General features: G+C 38.8%; 1 protein-coding gene across 4 annotated transcripts in view; it reads left to right on the top strand.

Annotated features, from left to right (window-relative positions):
- Window positions 1–13,915, top strand: part of LOC111871766 (kinesin-like protein KIF3B) — a 102,045-nt gene extending 88,130 nt beyond the window's left edge. For all 4 annotated transcript variants that reach the window (XM_023865078.2, XM_023865076.2, XM_023865077.2 and 1 more), the window contains 3 exons: window positions 5,659–5,890; window positions 6,668–6,894; window positions 12,935–13,915. In XM_023865078.2, the coding sequence (XP_023720846.1) occupies window positions 5,659–5,890; window positions 6,668–6,894; window positions 12,935–13,034 (559 nt within the window). In that variant the 3' untranslated portion in view covers window positions 13,035–13,915. The remainder of the gene's footprint in view (window positions 1–5,658; window positions 5,891–6,667; window positions 6,895–12,934) is intronic.
- The last annotated feature ends 2,879 nt before the right edge of the window (window positions 13,916–16,794 follow it).

Below are 16,794 nucleotides of genomic sequence, written 5' to 3'. Positions count from 1 at the left end.
AAAAAAAAATAGGAGGCATTATATACGGAACGCATCGCGTATTTGGGTAGCTTGTTAACAGATGATGGAAGGTGTATGTGTGAAATTAAATGTAGGATTGCCATGGCAAAAGCTTCATTAAGCAAGAAGAATCTTTTTACCAGCAAATTGGACTTAATTTGAGAAAGAAACTAGTGAAATGCTACATTTGGAGCATTGCTTTGTATGTGGCTGAGACTTGGACACTTAGGGCAGTAGATCAGAAACACCTGGAAAGCTTCAAAATGTGGTGTTGGAGAAGGATGGAGAAGATCAGTTGGACCGATTATGTGAGAAATGAAGAAGTGTTATTTAGAGTCAGTGAGCATAGGAATATCCTACACGAAATAAGAAAACGGAAGGCTAATTGGATTGGTCATATCTTATGCGGTAACTGCCTTCTAAAATAAGTTATTGAAAGAAAAATAGAGGGGCAGATAGAAGTGACCAGAAGATGAGGAAGAAGACGTAAGAAGATGCTGGATGACCTTGGGGACAGAAGAGGATATTTTCATTTGAAAGAGAAAGCTGTAGATCGCATCAAGTGGAGGAACTGTTTTGGAAGAGACTGTGGACCTGTCGTCTTGACAGATTACAGATGAATGAGCAACAGAATAAACTGTTCCCCTTGAATTCGTTAAGCCTCTTATTTGGCCTCTGTATATCCAAGGTTCATGAATAAGTGCTTCATCTACTTTTCCTTCAGCAAGTTGTGAACTAAAAATTGCCGTAGCAGCCCTGCTGTGGTGTAGGTTAATTTGAATGAATCGTATTTTGTGTGTAAATGTCGTGTGTGTGTGTGTGTGTGTGTGTATGTATGTATGTATGTATGTTGTGTGTTCATTCTGTAATGCTGGGAAGTGTGTCCTCCATACCTTCTTCCACAGCCCCTTTCTTTTATCACACCTGGTTTCCTCCAAGGGAAGTCCCTGATCTGGTAAGATCGGGTTGACGAGAGGAGGGATTGTCTCCTCATTGGATACTCTCTTCCGGTCAACTGAGGGAGTGCGTACATCGTCCCCCTCCTCAGCGGCCAATTCCGATGGTATTGAACTGGGCACAGTAACTTCTTCATGCTGCTGCTCCTCAGAATCTTGCAGGACCCTAACAGTCCCCTGTGAGAGTCCTGTATATACCCTATATCCACTTCCCTTGATAACAGGTAGGGAATCCTGGTCTATAAGGAGGATAAGTCTCTTCCCTTTCGGTTCAGATTTCCTATCCAGTATTTTCCAACTCTCAGTATGGAGTCCTGGATTAAGATTCCCGATCCATTTCAGCAGCTCCTCAGGATTTGGGGCAACTTTGTTCTTCGTCCTGAGAGCCACCTTCACAGGTTTGGGCAGGTTCTTGGCATCAGTAATCTTCAGCCTATTCCCTGATTTAATCTGTGAATATATTTGGTTCTAATGAGCCACTGTCCAGACTGTTGGTTGGCACACGTATATATTAATGCACCTCCCTCCAGTTTGTGCTTGGTAGTTCTCCCAAAGGAGTCCTATGTAACGCCTGTCCTGGTCTCCCTCTGTTAGCTTGTCTTCAGGATACGTTTCCTTGAAGATAGCTACCTTTATATTGGTCAGAGCCTCCTTGTAAGTCCCTGGACCTTTTTGGAGCTCTTGCCATTTCTTCAAGGGTACTGCCCTCTGACCTTGGCCTCTTAAAGGTTATGGTAGGGGTTTCTTCCTGCTTGGGTGAGTCTGCATTTCCCGGTTGCCGACTGCCCCCAGTTCCTGCTTTCCTTGCCCCAGCTCTTGCCTTTTTTAATTCCTGTGTAGCACATCCAGACAAGGCCTTCTTCGCTAGACGGTGTCCACCTACTCCAGAGACTTGGTGTCCCAGTCCTTCTTCTGCTGCAGGTGTGCTAGAAGTACAAGCCCCTTGCAGTGGTATGTCAGTACTATTGACTTCCAAGCAAGGAGTTTTTGGTTTTACCTCGGGTAGGTTTTGAACCACAGGTTCGTCCCTGCCTTCAGCCAAAAGTTCAACAGCAGGTTCACTGGTTGCAACTGGGTCCCTTAGTGGTTCAACAGAGTTTCCATCCCCCTGCTGAATCATTTCTCATAGGGATCCCCTTGGAAGGGGGTCCCTTTTCAGTTTGAGGTCCTTATGACCGGTTTTTAGTCTGGTTCCTTTCATTTTGGTCCCACGAGTCAGGGGGATTTAAAAGGTCGCCACCCACAGCGCCCCTTATGGGTGGAAAGCATAAATACAACGGGGTGCTGCCTGGTGCCCCAAGGGGATCGTTCAAGACACTGGCTAATTACCACCCCAGTGCCATGCAGCCCTCAGCACGGTGCCTCACACCTTGGCTTAGGTGGTTTGGTCCTGTAGTGAATGCAACCCTCACAAGCCTCCAGGACCAAGAGTGCCTGTTTGGGGGGAGAAGGGTATCCCAGATGATTAATGGCAATGGGACACCAGTTAGTCATGAGTTGCGACCAGAGCAACCTGCATGAGAGAGTCGCCACTGAAGGTGGCCTATGAGCTCTCCCATTTCCACCCCTGCACATGGGTTGGTCAAACCGTTTTAGAGTGTTGAGCCCAAAGGCTTGCGGCACCTTATCGGTACTCTAGGGAGACAACTCAGATAGCCGAAGCTACCCCCCTGGGAGTGCTATCCCGCGTTCGTCCCAGGTACACCATGGTGATATGCAAGAGTCATTATGCCACCGTGTGGGAGTCTCCAGTCATAATGCCATTGCCCTGTATGGGAACTTAACCGCCAGCCCTGGTAGGTCATACTGATCCAGACCCCGAGACTGTTGTTGCCCAGTGGGACCACGAGGAGGTGTCCTAACGCATCCCTGGTGCATGATGCGTCCCCACCAAAGACGCAGCCATGGTTTGACCAACCTCACCAAGGATGGCATCATTCCCACCTCTAACATGTGACATAAGAAAGTCGCAGTTACCCCGCCAAATGCTGGCATAGTACCTCAATAGGCCATGACCACTTCTATCCATATTCTTTCAAATTCATGAATCATCTGACCATTCAGTACTCTACAGCCTAAATAATGGTAAATATCTCAAAAGAAGAAGGAGTCCTGATCTACTCACAGTACAAAACAGTGGATATAATGGTTTGTGTGAAAATAGTCAGGCTTATAGTGACACTTATGACATTATTAACTTTGCTGAAACTGCTAGGACAGAGTTCAGAGGATGCTGGGCATTCATACATTGGTCTTGTGTCCACAATAAAAGTGGTGCATGTTTTTGGCCATCATGTGTTTTTGTGTGACGTCTCTTATCGACTCTGTAACCTATTATGCATTTCTGTTACAATCATATCTTGACAAGGACAAAACTTTCATAGTACAGACATTTTCATTCCTAAAGTGTAACCTTGATATTATGAGTGATTATATTGTGATAGTAAAACTGAATACTTGATAATTGTTACATTATAAAGTACAAGGTATAAAAATACAATGAATTATAAACTTATTAAAAAACGAAAGTTTGCAACCTGTATTCCCAACAGAGCGGACAAAATACATTGTAAAATTAGGCACCAGCCAAACAATTAATGTAAAATAATACTACATCTATACCACAGGCCTCCAAGCAGTTTGCTTTATGTATACAGTTCTTGAATATACCATTATGTCCACGGGAATATAACAACAAGATCGCAACAACTGACTTCATAATATGAAATATCACATGAGTTTATAACCATATTTTATTCCATAAGTTTTTTTTTTTTAATAAGTTTATAATAAATTGTATTTTTATACCTTTTATTTTATAATGTAACAGTTATCAAGTATCCATCTTTACTGTCACAATGACATTGCAGTTCAATAGTGCGTGAATATAGTAATCATGTGTTTGCCTGATGATGATTTCAAAAGCCGAAACATGTAGCTAAGGTAATATTAATCTTGACCGTTAGGTTGTTGTGTTACAGCCGACTCCAATAAAGAATTGTATATAATAACACAACAGGATGCACAAAATGAAAGAAAAAAAAAAGCTGTTGAATTGATGATGAAATTCAGAGGATGTCGCGTGATGTACTTTTCCCACATGTTGAAACTTGTGAAGAGGGAGCTGCTTTCTGATTTTGGAATGTGAACTTTGTCCTAGGCAAGGGTAGGGCAGAGAGAGTGGATTAATGGTACCTTTGCAGACTGCTAGCCATAAATAACATCAAAAGCAAAACTGGAACTACATTTGATGTATAAAGTTATGGGAAACAGTGGCAGCTTATTATGAATCACTGTTTGTGGTGGTGCAAGAAAAGTAACCCTTGTTTTATGCAGTTGTTTTCCATATGTGTAGCATTAAGAAATTGTTGGTTCCAATGATTTTTGTTACTGTATTGAAGTTCTTGATACTATAAGCATACTCCCTCTGTCACTGTTCCCAACAGTTTATAATATTAATCCGTTCAATCTGTTACAAGCTGAGATATGTAATTAGTCCTGTATTTCTGGACAAAAGAGTTTTATGTTATGTATTTCTGGTTTATTTTATATGCATATTTATTTTGCTTGGAATTTTTTTTTAGTTGTGAATTATTTGCTTGCATAAGCAACTGAAAATTAGTTGCAGTTGATTTTATTATATAAGTTTTGTGCTTTAGATGAAATATATCATGAAATTCCTTTTAAGATACTTTAATGTTTAAGCTCAAGCGGTTAATTGCTGGCTTCCCACTGCAGTGGCCCGTGTTCGATCCTGGGTCTGGTCAAGTGGGATTTGTGGTGGACAAAGTGGCGCTGGGGCGTTTTCTCCGAGTACATCTGTTTCCCCTGCCAATCTTCATTTCACCGAATTCTCCATCATCATAATCACCCGTGGCAGGCTACAATAAGCCAGTCAGTGGCCACCGTGCCGAGTGAACCCAGTTGGACTCCACCCTCCACTAAGCGAATTTGAATTTTTACTTTAATGTTTTCATTAAAATTGTTCTTTTAGTTCCAAAACTTTGTTTATGGCCATAGCATGGTCATATAATTAATTTACCCAGTACAGTGGAAAAGAAAGTCATTTTTGTCTGTTTGTTAATGAATGGAATGACTTGTGTAGGTGGCATTCCAATTTCCAGACTGAACCTGTGGCAGGATAAGTGCGTAAATATGATAACTGCCTGAACTTCTGACTACAGTGAATTCTCAGTCATCCACAATGAAGGCAGGAAGTAGCGTGGACAGTTAGAACAGTGGATAATCCAGATATCAATATTTATTGAACTCTGAAGTTTGAAACCTGTACAGTCTGAAGGTCATTGAACAGTGATAATAATTATCTTTTCAATAGGAGAAAAGCAATCGTTGTTCAGTGGTAGTATGCCTGAAGTGGTGAAAAGCAGTAAACTTGATATAATTAGAAAATTGCAGCAGGTTGAGTTGATATACGTACATTGCACTTCAAGTCATTGTAAAATATTACTGAAACAGATGTAATAGGCAGCACTTATGTCATTATAGAAATGTGGAATCTATAGCCAAGGGGTTCAGAAAGTTCTGCAGTTAATCTCTGAAGCAAATAAGTCACACATGGATGTTTCAAAAGTCTGCTGTAGTTGAATTTGTACAGTTAATTGATGGAGGAAGGGAAAAAAATATATATCTGTGTTTGTAGATTGCAGTGTTTAACTTATATTGTGTTCTAAATACCTTACAGAGATCTGAAAGTGAAGTACCTCATCATAGAAAACTTCATACCAGTGGATGAAAAAAATAAGCTTTTGGCTCGGGTCAGATATGATGAAGAAGAAGGCACATTTTGTGTCTCCCCATATGAAGAAGAAATACCAAATATCTCCAAGAGACCTGTCTCTGCTGATGATGAAAGACGTCCCATTTCTGACTACAGTCGGGTTGCAATCAAAGTTGGCAGACATCATCGTTATCATGTGAGTAATATTAATTTACATTCTTTAGCTGACAGTTTTTGCAGTTTCGTTTTTCCACACCCAGTTGAACAGTTGTTCAGGAAGGTGGCTGCTGGCTTGGAGCAAGCTCCAATTAACAATGAGTGAGGGAGGCAAACAGAGGACAAGTGTCTTGTTTAAACATTTATTTTTTAAGTAGTGTTATGCTTCATATTAAACCCAAGAGTTTTAAATTAAACATCAGATCAACGTTAATATGTGTAGGTGTTTCTCGTTAAAAGTCACAGGAATTTCTAGAAGTGTTCTGTAATCCGATGTTGGATTGCTTCCCCCCCTCTGTCCATGCTTAAAATTGTTAATGATGTGCTATGATGTAATGGACTGGTATGTCTGTGATTTTGAGAATTTTGATAGTATCTGTCATCTGATGATTAACAGCAAACATAGATTTCATACTTATTTTTTAGTATAGACTGGGGGTATTTACTTCCTTGCAGTGAAATGTACTTTAATATTATTTCCGCTATAGTGGTATGAACACTGATACCTTCAACAGCCTTGTAACCAGGTAAGAATAAGAGGTGCAGTCTTAAACACCTGTCTTTTAGAAATCATACACATCTTCTCCTTGACATATACTGAAGCCTTGAACCCCGTTTTTCAATTCTAGGTCTTAACACAGGGGACCACATATTGAAACATCTTAAATAACATGAAATCCACCCAACATTGAATAGGAAAATGTAAATATTCGTTTATTAAGCACAGTTGCTTTTAAAGAGTGCAATGTGTTAACAGGGGGAAAACATATTAAACTTGGAACTGGATCCTCACACGCGCACAACTTCAGATTATCAAGGTCCATTGATTGCACCTAAGATACAAGCTGTTTTGGATGAAGCACTCAGAGATGATGGTGTGATAGACGTTGATGCAGCACCATTAAGCATCAGTAGTACCACCAAAAGCAGGCCCATTCGCAAGGAGAAGGATAAAGACAAGCATTCCAAAACGAATAAAGCCAGGTGGGTTTCATGTTCTGCTCTTGGGTGCATTGCAAGTTTCACGTTTTAGACTAACATTACATCTCCAGTCCACACGTGTATAGTCACAAGCATATATGCATGCATAGGGTAGGAATGTGTGTTTATGCACCTATTTATGTGTGATTTTATGGATTAAAATCGAGGTTGCTTTCTAACATATATCAACCCCCCATTTAATGTGCAGACTTGTGTATGCGTGAATAATGTCCATGAATAGCTTGCCTGTTACCAAGAAAATGAAATGTAAACACGAAACTAACATTGTGGTGTTCAAAGTATAGGGCACAACACATTGCACAGAGTAACATACCGGCCTGAAACAAAAATCTAAAAAATTCCAAATCAAGGTCACACAGATTTTGGCTGTCATGTCTTTTTTCTTCTTTTTTTTTCTGTCATGATATAAAAAGTTTCAGAATACTTTACCACAAATCCCTTGTGATTTTCTTAAGGAAGAAGTACGTTTATCACATTGCATTTTTTCAGCTGGAGGAAATATTGGTGTCCTGTGTTAAGGGGTTCTTTAGCAAATAGATTGTCACGATTTGATGTCAGTTTAGCAAAGCATCCCATTTCAGGATCCTGTCTCAACCTTCATTTGGAAGGATTATGCATATCCTTTCCAAAACCCAGTTTAGAATTCATAGGTGTGCTTTATCTTAAACATCTGTGAGGTTATATCATACCCTGAGTAGGCAGCCATGCAGGAAAAGTCTTTTATGTTCAACAGGATTTCTAGTATGACAGTTTCAGTTCACATCATACATTCAAATAGAAACTAATAACTTTTTATTAAGATTTAACGGTTTTTTACATCTCTATATGATGCTGTTGATGATAATGGTAGTGTTAACACTGATGAAAACTGCATGCATGAAAGTTCATAGTTCACTCTCATGAATGAATGAATGAATGAATGAGTAAGGGGTGGGCTTTAAGTGGTCCTTGCACCACAACCAGCAGTGATCCCTCTGTTTGATCCCCCAACAATCCTATATATCAAACAAAGTGTAGTTACCTTACTTAAAGGGGCATCTTTGTAGTCACCTGGTTCAGTAAATTAGTGTTCCAAATGATACAACCTTAGGTAAGCCAAGACTTCACAATCATATAAGATACACAAGGCACCTGTCACATGTGGGATTGTTGGTTAATCCAAATTTGAAAAGGTGTCCTTTCAGATGACAGTGCTCCTGTTGCCCATCATAACTGGTTTCTATTTAGTTTCAGTAGTTCCCTAGTTCTTCTTGTCCTTGTAGGAAGCCCTTTACATGTTTAAGTCCTGTAAAAGAACCTTCAGATTCCAGTCTTGCCAGTTGGTCAGCAGTTACATTACCCTTAGTACCTCTGTCACCCAGCACCCATATCAGTTGAGCCAGTTTCACCAGGAATTGATGGCACTTCCAGGCCAGTTTTGAGATAATCTGGCAGTTGTCAAACGCTTTATTTGCATTTTCACTGTCAGATAAAATACAGATGTTTCTATTCCTATAGCCCCGATCTAAATTCTCTTCTGTGCATACCTTAATGCCTGCCTTCTGCCTGGCATACTACGGTGTATTTTCCAAGGCTGAAGATAAGCTTCTCATACCATGAGCATAACACCCCACCTCCAGTGACTTGAAACCATCTGTATACCAGACTGATCCCCTTTTGTATCGAGCTGGTCACTTGTGTTAAAATGTTAAAAATTTGTCATAGACATGCCTCAGTATCATTTTATCATTGGTTCTGTGCATGCCTTGAGTGTAACTCCCTGAATATTTATCTGAGTAAAAAATGCTGTGACCAAAAGTTGTACAGAAAAATGAAACACATTGTATGTTCAGTACCCTTCTTCTAAGAGTCTTGCTGTTTTAACTGAACAAATCGACGCTATGCCTAGATTTCCAAATTTCTGTATTGAACAAATACCATGGTCTGCTCATCATATACGAAGATTATGGTTGAATTTGCCACGTGTTTCAATAATTTGTACATCATTCCCCTTAATTAGCATGGATAAGTAGAAGTATATTTGCATGTAACAGCATTCTGAAATGTATACTTTAAACAAATAAAATTAATAGAATTGAAAGTTAGTTAATTTTGTGGTAATAACTCATTATTAGGTTATTAAGTTTAATAACAACACACTCACAAGCTTCTCCTTATAATAATTAAAAAACTTTTACAGATTGTTCCAAATAAACAACCTGTTGGTATGACATACAGAATAACGAGCATAAGCTCCACAAGACAATAGTAGGTCAAGACCACATGACCTAACTTATGTAAGAAGATCCCGATATGCAGGTGCCCCACACTGCATTTGCTTCTACTACCAGAAAATCACGTCAACATGTAGAGGTCACAAAGTTTTAAGGAGACTTATCGCAAAATAATTCATTTCCAATTTAGTACAATTTTAATGTTTATGTTTTAATCTTTAATCCCTAATTTTTTCAATTTTTATTATCTGAGTACTTAAAATTTTAAGTGAAAGACTCGATTTATGCATTTAAGAACTCTCAAGTGCACAATAAGAATCCTTATTGAAGAATTAGACGTAAATTGTTAGATGCAATTCAGCAATTGAATCTGGTATCATTGTACATTTGATGATGACCCAGTATAAGGGCCGAAACATGTAGCACCATAAAACAAGTGTTGATATGATAGTGTCTACTTTGTTTTAATTTCAGAATATTGTGTAGACTGCATAGTTTTGTATACATTTTATGTACATTTTTATTCTAGACCTTTGCTACTTATACAGTATGTTGGTACATCCTTTAGGAACAAAATATCACTTCTCTGTATTATCTCCATCCCTTTCAAATGCCTTATGCCACCTTGGAATTATTGTCTGTATGCCAGCATGGTAAAACTCTGGACCATCATGTCTGAGCCACCTTTTAGTGGGCATAATGAGGACATCATCATCTTCAAATCTTGTTCCGCAAAGGGATTCCTTAAATTTAACAAAGAGATGGTAATCAGAGGGTGCCACGTCGGGTCGGACGTTGTCCTGCAACAGCAAAACATCCTGTTTTTGCTGATGCGGTCGAGCATGGCTCAGTTGAGCTTGAAGTTTCTTTAGGGTTGCCACATATGCGTCAGAATTAATGGTGGTTCCTTGTGGCATGATGTCCACAAGCAAAAGCCCTTCTGAATCAAAAAAGACCATAGCCATAACTTTTCATGCTTAAAGCGCAGATTTGAATTTCTTTTTCTTGGGTGAGTTTGCATGGTGCCATTCCACTGATTGCCGCTTTGTTTCTGGTTCAAAATGGTGCAGCCAAGTTTCATCTCCCATCACAATTCTCGCAAGAAAGTCATCACCATTCTCTCACTGTGCCAACAGTTCACTGCACACAGTCTTTCGGGTTTTTTCGTGGGCATCTGTCAGCATCCTCAGAACCCACCTTGCACAAACTTTTTTCAACTCCAACTGTTTCAATATTCTGCACGCACTTGCTTCCCCAGTTCCCAGTTGGACTGAAATTCCTTTCATGTTGCAATATTGCTGGTGTACTTGAATAATAAGAATGATGCCTCAATGCAGCAGGATGCTGAAATATAATATAATATTGCTGTATTCACCATTTTTTTGCCTTTTTTATGTTGCATGTAAATGTGATAATGACATTTTGTTGTAGTGAATAAACTGGTGAAGTACAGCATGAAGTTTTCAAAAGCATTGACTTTTCTACTGCTGGAATATTTGTTAATGCATTGATGTATCACTCACTCGTTCACCTCCATCTTTAATGCAACTTAATACTCTTCTCAATCTATCTTTATTTTGAAGTGGAATTGAAATCACATCAATTGCTATGTGTTTTAGCCCTACTTGGCCATCTTCAGGAAATTGTTCACTTTTGGAAACTGTTGCACTGCACTAGGTTGTAACTCAGTGTATTTCCATGCTGCTGCATATTATCGTTCACACTAAAATGTGTTTGTTCAAGATTAAAACTCTCTCCATTCCATGTCACTTTCCTTTTGCGGTGTCCATGTTTGTGACCCCTTCGTATGTATGTTGTCATTAGTTGGGACATACACCAAAGTAGTGAGAGTGTGATTTTAATGTCATTTTAAATTAAAGAGCGATTGTGAACAGTTTTAGTTGCATTGATGAAGGAGGTGAATGAGTGAGTGATTATTAAATTTGTTGTCAGAAATATGCCACTTACTGTGATTTTTCATCTTCTGCTCTTAATTCATCCACCTACCATTTTAGCTGTTGGTGTAAAAATATGTATTTTATTTAATCTGTTGGACATTATCGCCAGGTAGTGATCAAATTCCGGCAGATCTTATTCAAGTCGGAGGCAAAATATTACGTTCTAAGATCCACAATCTAATTACTTCTATTTGGCATAAGGAAAAATTGCCTGATCTGTGGAAGGAGTCTATTATTGTACCAGTTCACAAGAAGGGTGATAAAACTGACTGTAGTAATTATCGGGGGATGTCACTGCTATCAACTTCATACAAAATGTTGTCCAATATTCTTCTTTCAAGGTTAAGTCCATATATAGATGAAATTATTGGGGATCATCACTGTGGGTTTCAACGTAACAGATCAACTACAGATGAGATCTTTTGCATTCGTCAGATATTGGAGAAAAAATGGGAGTATGATGAGACAGTACATCAGCTATTCATAGACTACAAGAAAGCGTACGATTCAGTTAGGAAGGAAGTACTGTAAAATATTCTGATAGAGTTTGGGATACCCATGAAATTAGTTAGGTTGATTAAAATGTGTTTAAATGAAGCGTATAGCAAAGTCCGTGTAGGTAAACATTTGTCTGATAAATTTGCTATCCAGAATGGTCTAAAACAAGGAGATGCTTTATCGCCACTCCTTTTCAACTTTGCCTTAGAATATGTAATTAGGAAGGTCCAGGAAAACCAGGTGGGACTGAAACTAAACAGGACACATCAGCTGTTGGTCTATGCCGATGATGTGAATCTACTGGGTGATAATGTAGATACCATAAAGAAAAAAACACAAACTTTAATTGATGCAAGTAAAGAGGTTAAGTATATGTTACTGTCTCGTCACCAAAATTCAGAGCAAAATAATGACATAACGATAGGAAACATGTTTTGGAAATGTGGCACAGTTCAGTTATTTGGGAACAATGATAACAGATCGAAACCTGATTCAGGAGGAAATTAAGAGGTGATTGAACTTGGGTAATGCTTGCTACCATTCAGTCCAGAACCTTTTGTCTTCTCGTCTGTTGTCCAAAAACAAAAATTAGAATATACAAAACTGTAATTTTCCTGTGGTTCTGTATGGGTGTGAAACTTGGATTCTGACATTAAGGGAGGAACATAAACTGAGGGTGTTTGAGAACAGGGTGTTGAGGAGAATATTTGGACCAAAGAGAGATGAAGTGACAGGAGGTTGGAGAAAACTGCATAATGAGGAGCTTCATAACTTGTACTCTTCTCCAAGTATAATTAGAATGATCAAGTCAAGGAGGATGAGGTGGGCAGGTCATGTAGCACGAATGGGAGAGACGAGGAATGCCTGTAGGATATTGGTGGGAAAGCCAGAAGGAAAGAGACCACTGGGAAGACCAAGGCGTAGGTGGGTGGACAATATTAGAATGGATCTTAGAGAGATAGGATGGGATGGTATGGACTGGATAGATCTGGCTCAGGATAGGGACCACTGGAGGGCTCTTGTGGACACGGTGATGAACCTTCGGGTTCCATAAAATGCTGGGAAATTCTTGAGTAGCTGCAGAATTGGCGGCTCCTCAAGAAGGCCTCAGCTCCATGAGTAAGTAAGTAAGTAAGAAGGGCAGTCATTCTTTTCCCTGCCTGGAACACAGAAGAAGATAGAGGTATTTCCATGCCCTCAGCTATTATTCACATGTGCATTCCAACATTCAGTTTATCCGAGATAATGCACAGCCTCTTTGATTACCATTATATATTAAGTATTGTGTACATTTATTATATTAAGTTGTGTTTTATATGATGATGATTTTTCTCTTATTCCTTTTTTTTTCAGAGGGAAGAGAACTTCCAACCAGTGTGCGACTTCTTTAGGTCATTCCACTCAAGTTTCCCAACCTGTGTTCCCAAAGGCACGTGGGTTGGTTCCAAAGTAGTCACACAAATCACTCATAATCTTCCTCCTCAAGCTGAGGCAATAATATCAAAAAGCCATTTGAAGTTGATACCAAGAATGAGTTTGGAATTACAGACAAAGGTAGGAGTAAGTTCCCCTGGATTGGAAAGAATGAAACTCCCCCATTCACATTTGTTTGACAGCAGCACCCAATTATCGAAAAGGACTAAAATTGCACAGGCATCCCCTGTGCATTTGAAGGAAAGAGAGTGCAGATGTGGTTATCTTCTCCCGCAACCCATTCAAACTGTTCCTTACAATGAATTTTCAAACTACAGTAATACCATTCCTCTCGCCAGTTGTGATTCTAGTCAGATCGAATGCAGTGATGATTTATTGTATGCTGACTTCAAAGTTCTCACTGCTCTTTGTTGTATTGTTTATTTATTTAGAATAGTATACATTTTGCAGATAGTTATTATAGCTGTGATCTCACTTTTCTGCAGCTAAAGTGCAATATGTAGTTTAAAAATATTAGCTGTTGTTTGTAGTGCTAAATTGGAATTACTCATTAAATATTATAGTAATGCATATGCATATGCTATGTTACAACATTTCAGTGTTAAACAGGTCTTTTTTTTTTTACTTAAAGAAATAAAATTCTAATTAAAGTCATGTACAAAATGACTCCTTTCTGTGCATTATAATTCTTGTATTGGTATTTGGTTCAGTGTCTTGTAGTTGTATCTCAAATCTGTGGTTTTCAGATTTTGCCTATATTTCATTCATTTGTTAGTGATTGCAATAAACTGCAGTGTTCATGGAAGCAAATTCAACTGCTTTGATCATAATATTGTAACGTGTTTTGCTACTGAAGACGCCATTCAGATTGTTAATTCGTTTATTTAACAACCTACAAGTCATTGCTACAATTAATTATAACACAGTTGCGGGTTCACACAATTTACAAACCCTACACACTATTCTCTTCACACTCCATCTTCAGTAGTCTTCACGTATTTATAATGCGGGAGCTATACAAGTCTCTCTTAATTACACACTCCCAATATAACTGTACTACAGCACACCATCTTGAAGTCACACAAAAGTCTTCACTTGTTGACTTCTCAGTTATCGCACACTATCACATAAGATCTTCTAACTATGCATTCGGGTCTTCTTTCCGTGACTGCTGTTATATTTCAACTGTCTTCGGCTACTGCTACATTTTATCTATCTTTGGTGGCTGCTACATTTTAACTGACTCCTTAAGCAGTGCAGTTCTATTATAAACCCTCAGCCAGACAACGGAAAACGCTTGCCTCCCTGTTGCCTAGTCGCCATGTTTACAGGTGTTGTCGCCTGTTACGTCACAGTGGTAAGCGATGTTATGTCACCGCGGGGAGGGGGCAGAGCGCTGACTGGCCTGTCACCGTAGCAGCGACAGCGCTGTTACGCCACCGCTGGTGGGGGAGGGGGCGTCCTGCATAGCACAAATATGTCACAATATATTATTATGTTTGTGGTTTATATTTGTAACTGGCTATGACTAACCTAACCATGTGAGTATATTACATTTATTTTTATACTTCTGCAAAATTTTGCCTTTGTTAATTTAATTGCACCCTGTGCTTCACCATATGATATTAATGTCCTATTTATGCTTTAAGAAGTTATTTCAATATTTTATACATTAATAAATGTATTATTTGTATTTATTGTTAAATTATTAAGTTAATTTCAGACTGATAGTCACAGCCAACACAAGTGAACCATAAATATGAGTACTGAGTGAAACCACATATTGAATTAACTCAGAAAGACTGGTTCATGTTATTGTACAGCAGCCTTCATTTATGAATGCAAGGATTAAGCGGCTAACTGAAACTCCCTAGTTCCCTAACAGATCATACTTCTGTTATGTTATCTTTTCAGTAGTCATGATAAAAAGATTATTATATAAAAATAGCCTGTTTGGTCCCATAAGCAGCTGATATGAGATTCAATTTTGCAAAGAATAATTTAAATGGGCTTTAAAATTACATTGACATACATTTTATACTTTTGCAGTGTGGTTTTTCATTTAGTGCTGATATGCAAATGTGACAAATTCTGTATTTCAATAAATGTATAAAGTCTGAAATATATTATTCTGCATTTATTTCCATTTCAGCCAAATATGAACCCTTGTACAATATAAATGTGTTACTTGTGTTAACTTTTAAATTGTTGATTTAACTTCAACAGACCGGTCTGATCATGAAGAAATTAATTTACATTGTATAGCTGTTTATTACTTCTCATCGCAATTTAACCTTTATCGCCCATGCATCCCACTACTGTGACAGTGCATGTGCAGGTCCACAGGCCTTACAATTGCATTGTCTTCTATATAAATACGAGGTGCAGTCAGAAAGTTCCCGGACTCCTATTGTTTTAACTGCCTCAGTGAAAGAACATCACAATCCTATTTCATCAGTCTGCCATGTGACAGACATGGCTATGACCCTGAAAGCAAGCAGCAATCGTCGCAATGGAAGAGCCCTTCTTCACCTCGGCCAAAAAAAAGCTCTACAAGTCAAGAGCAACATTAAGTCCATGTTGATCTGTTTTTTTTATATTGACGGGATTGTTCATAAGGAGTTCGTCCCTCCTGGTCAGATAGTCAATAAAGAGTTCTGTCGTGATGTTCTAATACGTTTGAGGGAGGACATGAGGAGAAAATGTCCAGAGAAGTGGCGCACGAATGAATGGGCACTCCACCATGACAACACACGACTGCATACGGCTTACATTGTGCAGGAATTTTTTTCTAAAAACAAGATGGCAGTTGAAGAAAGTCGTCTTCTGGGTTTTGGCGCCGTGTATTCTTCGTTTTGGTAAACTTTGTCCAGATGCTAAAATGTTTCAATGTCTGGAGCAGTATCCTCATGAGACAGAAGTGTAACATGAATAGCATATGTGAATGCAAGTCACCCATGGGCTCTATAAACTTCAGCCAATGAATGTGCAGTAATTGCAGCTGTGGAATGAGAGTTATTGAATTAAGTTTCTGTTGCCTCATGAGACAGAAGTGTAAAATGAATAGCATATGTGAATGCAAGTCACCCATGGGCTCTACAAACTTCAGTCAATGAATGTGCAGTAATTGCAGCTATGGAATGAGAGTTATTGAATTAAGTTTCTGTTGCCATGTTATTAACCTCTCATGTATTTGCTCTGAAGTTCACAGAAATCAGTAGATAGCATTGAAGAGTTTGTTTTCTGGGATATAACACAGTATAGTCAATTGAAAGTCAACTGATGTTTCAGAGGATCATGTTGCCTCCATTATCAGGGAATAAGAGTAATCAAAGTAACAAAACAGCATGAAGCATGCAGCAAGCCTAAAAACATCGGTTAACTTTCCCCAGACTACACGGTGTTATATCCTGGAAGACAGTTAATCATTAATTTTGGTCTTCCTGGATGTGGGAAAAGTTTAAGGATGACAATGGTTTAGTGTTTGTGACAGGCTCCAAAGTTGGCAGGGACTTTGTGGAAAAATTGCATTAGATTTGCTGCACTTATGAATAAACACCTTCAGTACAAAAGTAACTGGAATTGCATTACATTTGTTGAGCAAAATGTTTGCATTACATAGTTTTGTAGTGTGATGAAAGCATTGCTTGCTGCCTGTTTCATGCTGGTTTCTTGCTAATGATAGAGGTGACACGTTCCTCGAAAATGCCGGTTGACTTCCATTGGGCAGCACAGCATTATATACCAGGTGGTAGAACTCTTTACCATGAACTACCATC

This window comes from Cryptotermes secundus, unplaced genomic scaffold (genome assembly GCF_002891405.2).
Source record: "Cryptotermes secundus unplaced genomic scaffold, Csec_1.0 scaffold742, whole genome shotgun sequence".
NCBI classification, from domain to species: domain Eukaryota; kingdom Metazoa; phylum Arthropoda; class Insecta; order Blattodea; family Kalotermitidae; genus Cryptotermes; species Cryptotermes secundus.
This window is presented reverse-complemented; position numbering and strand designations above follow the sequence as displayed.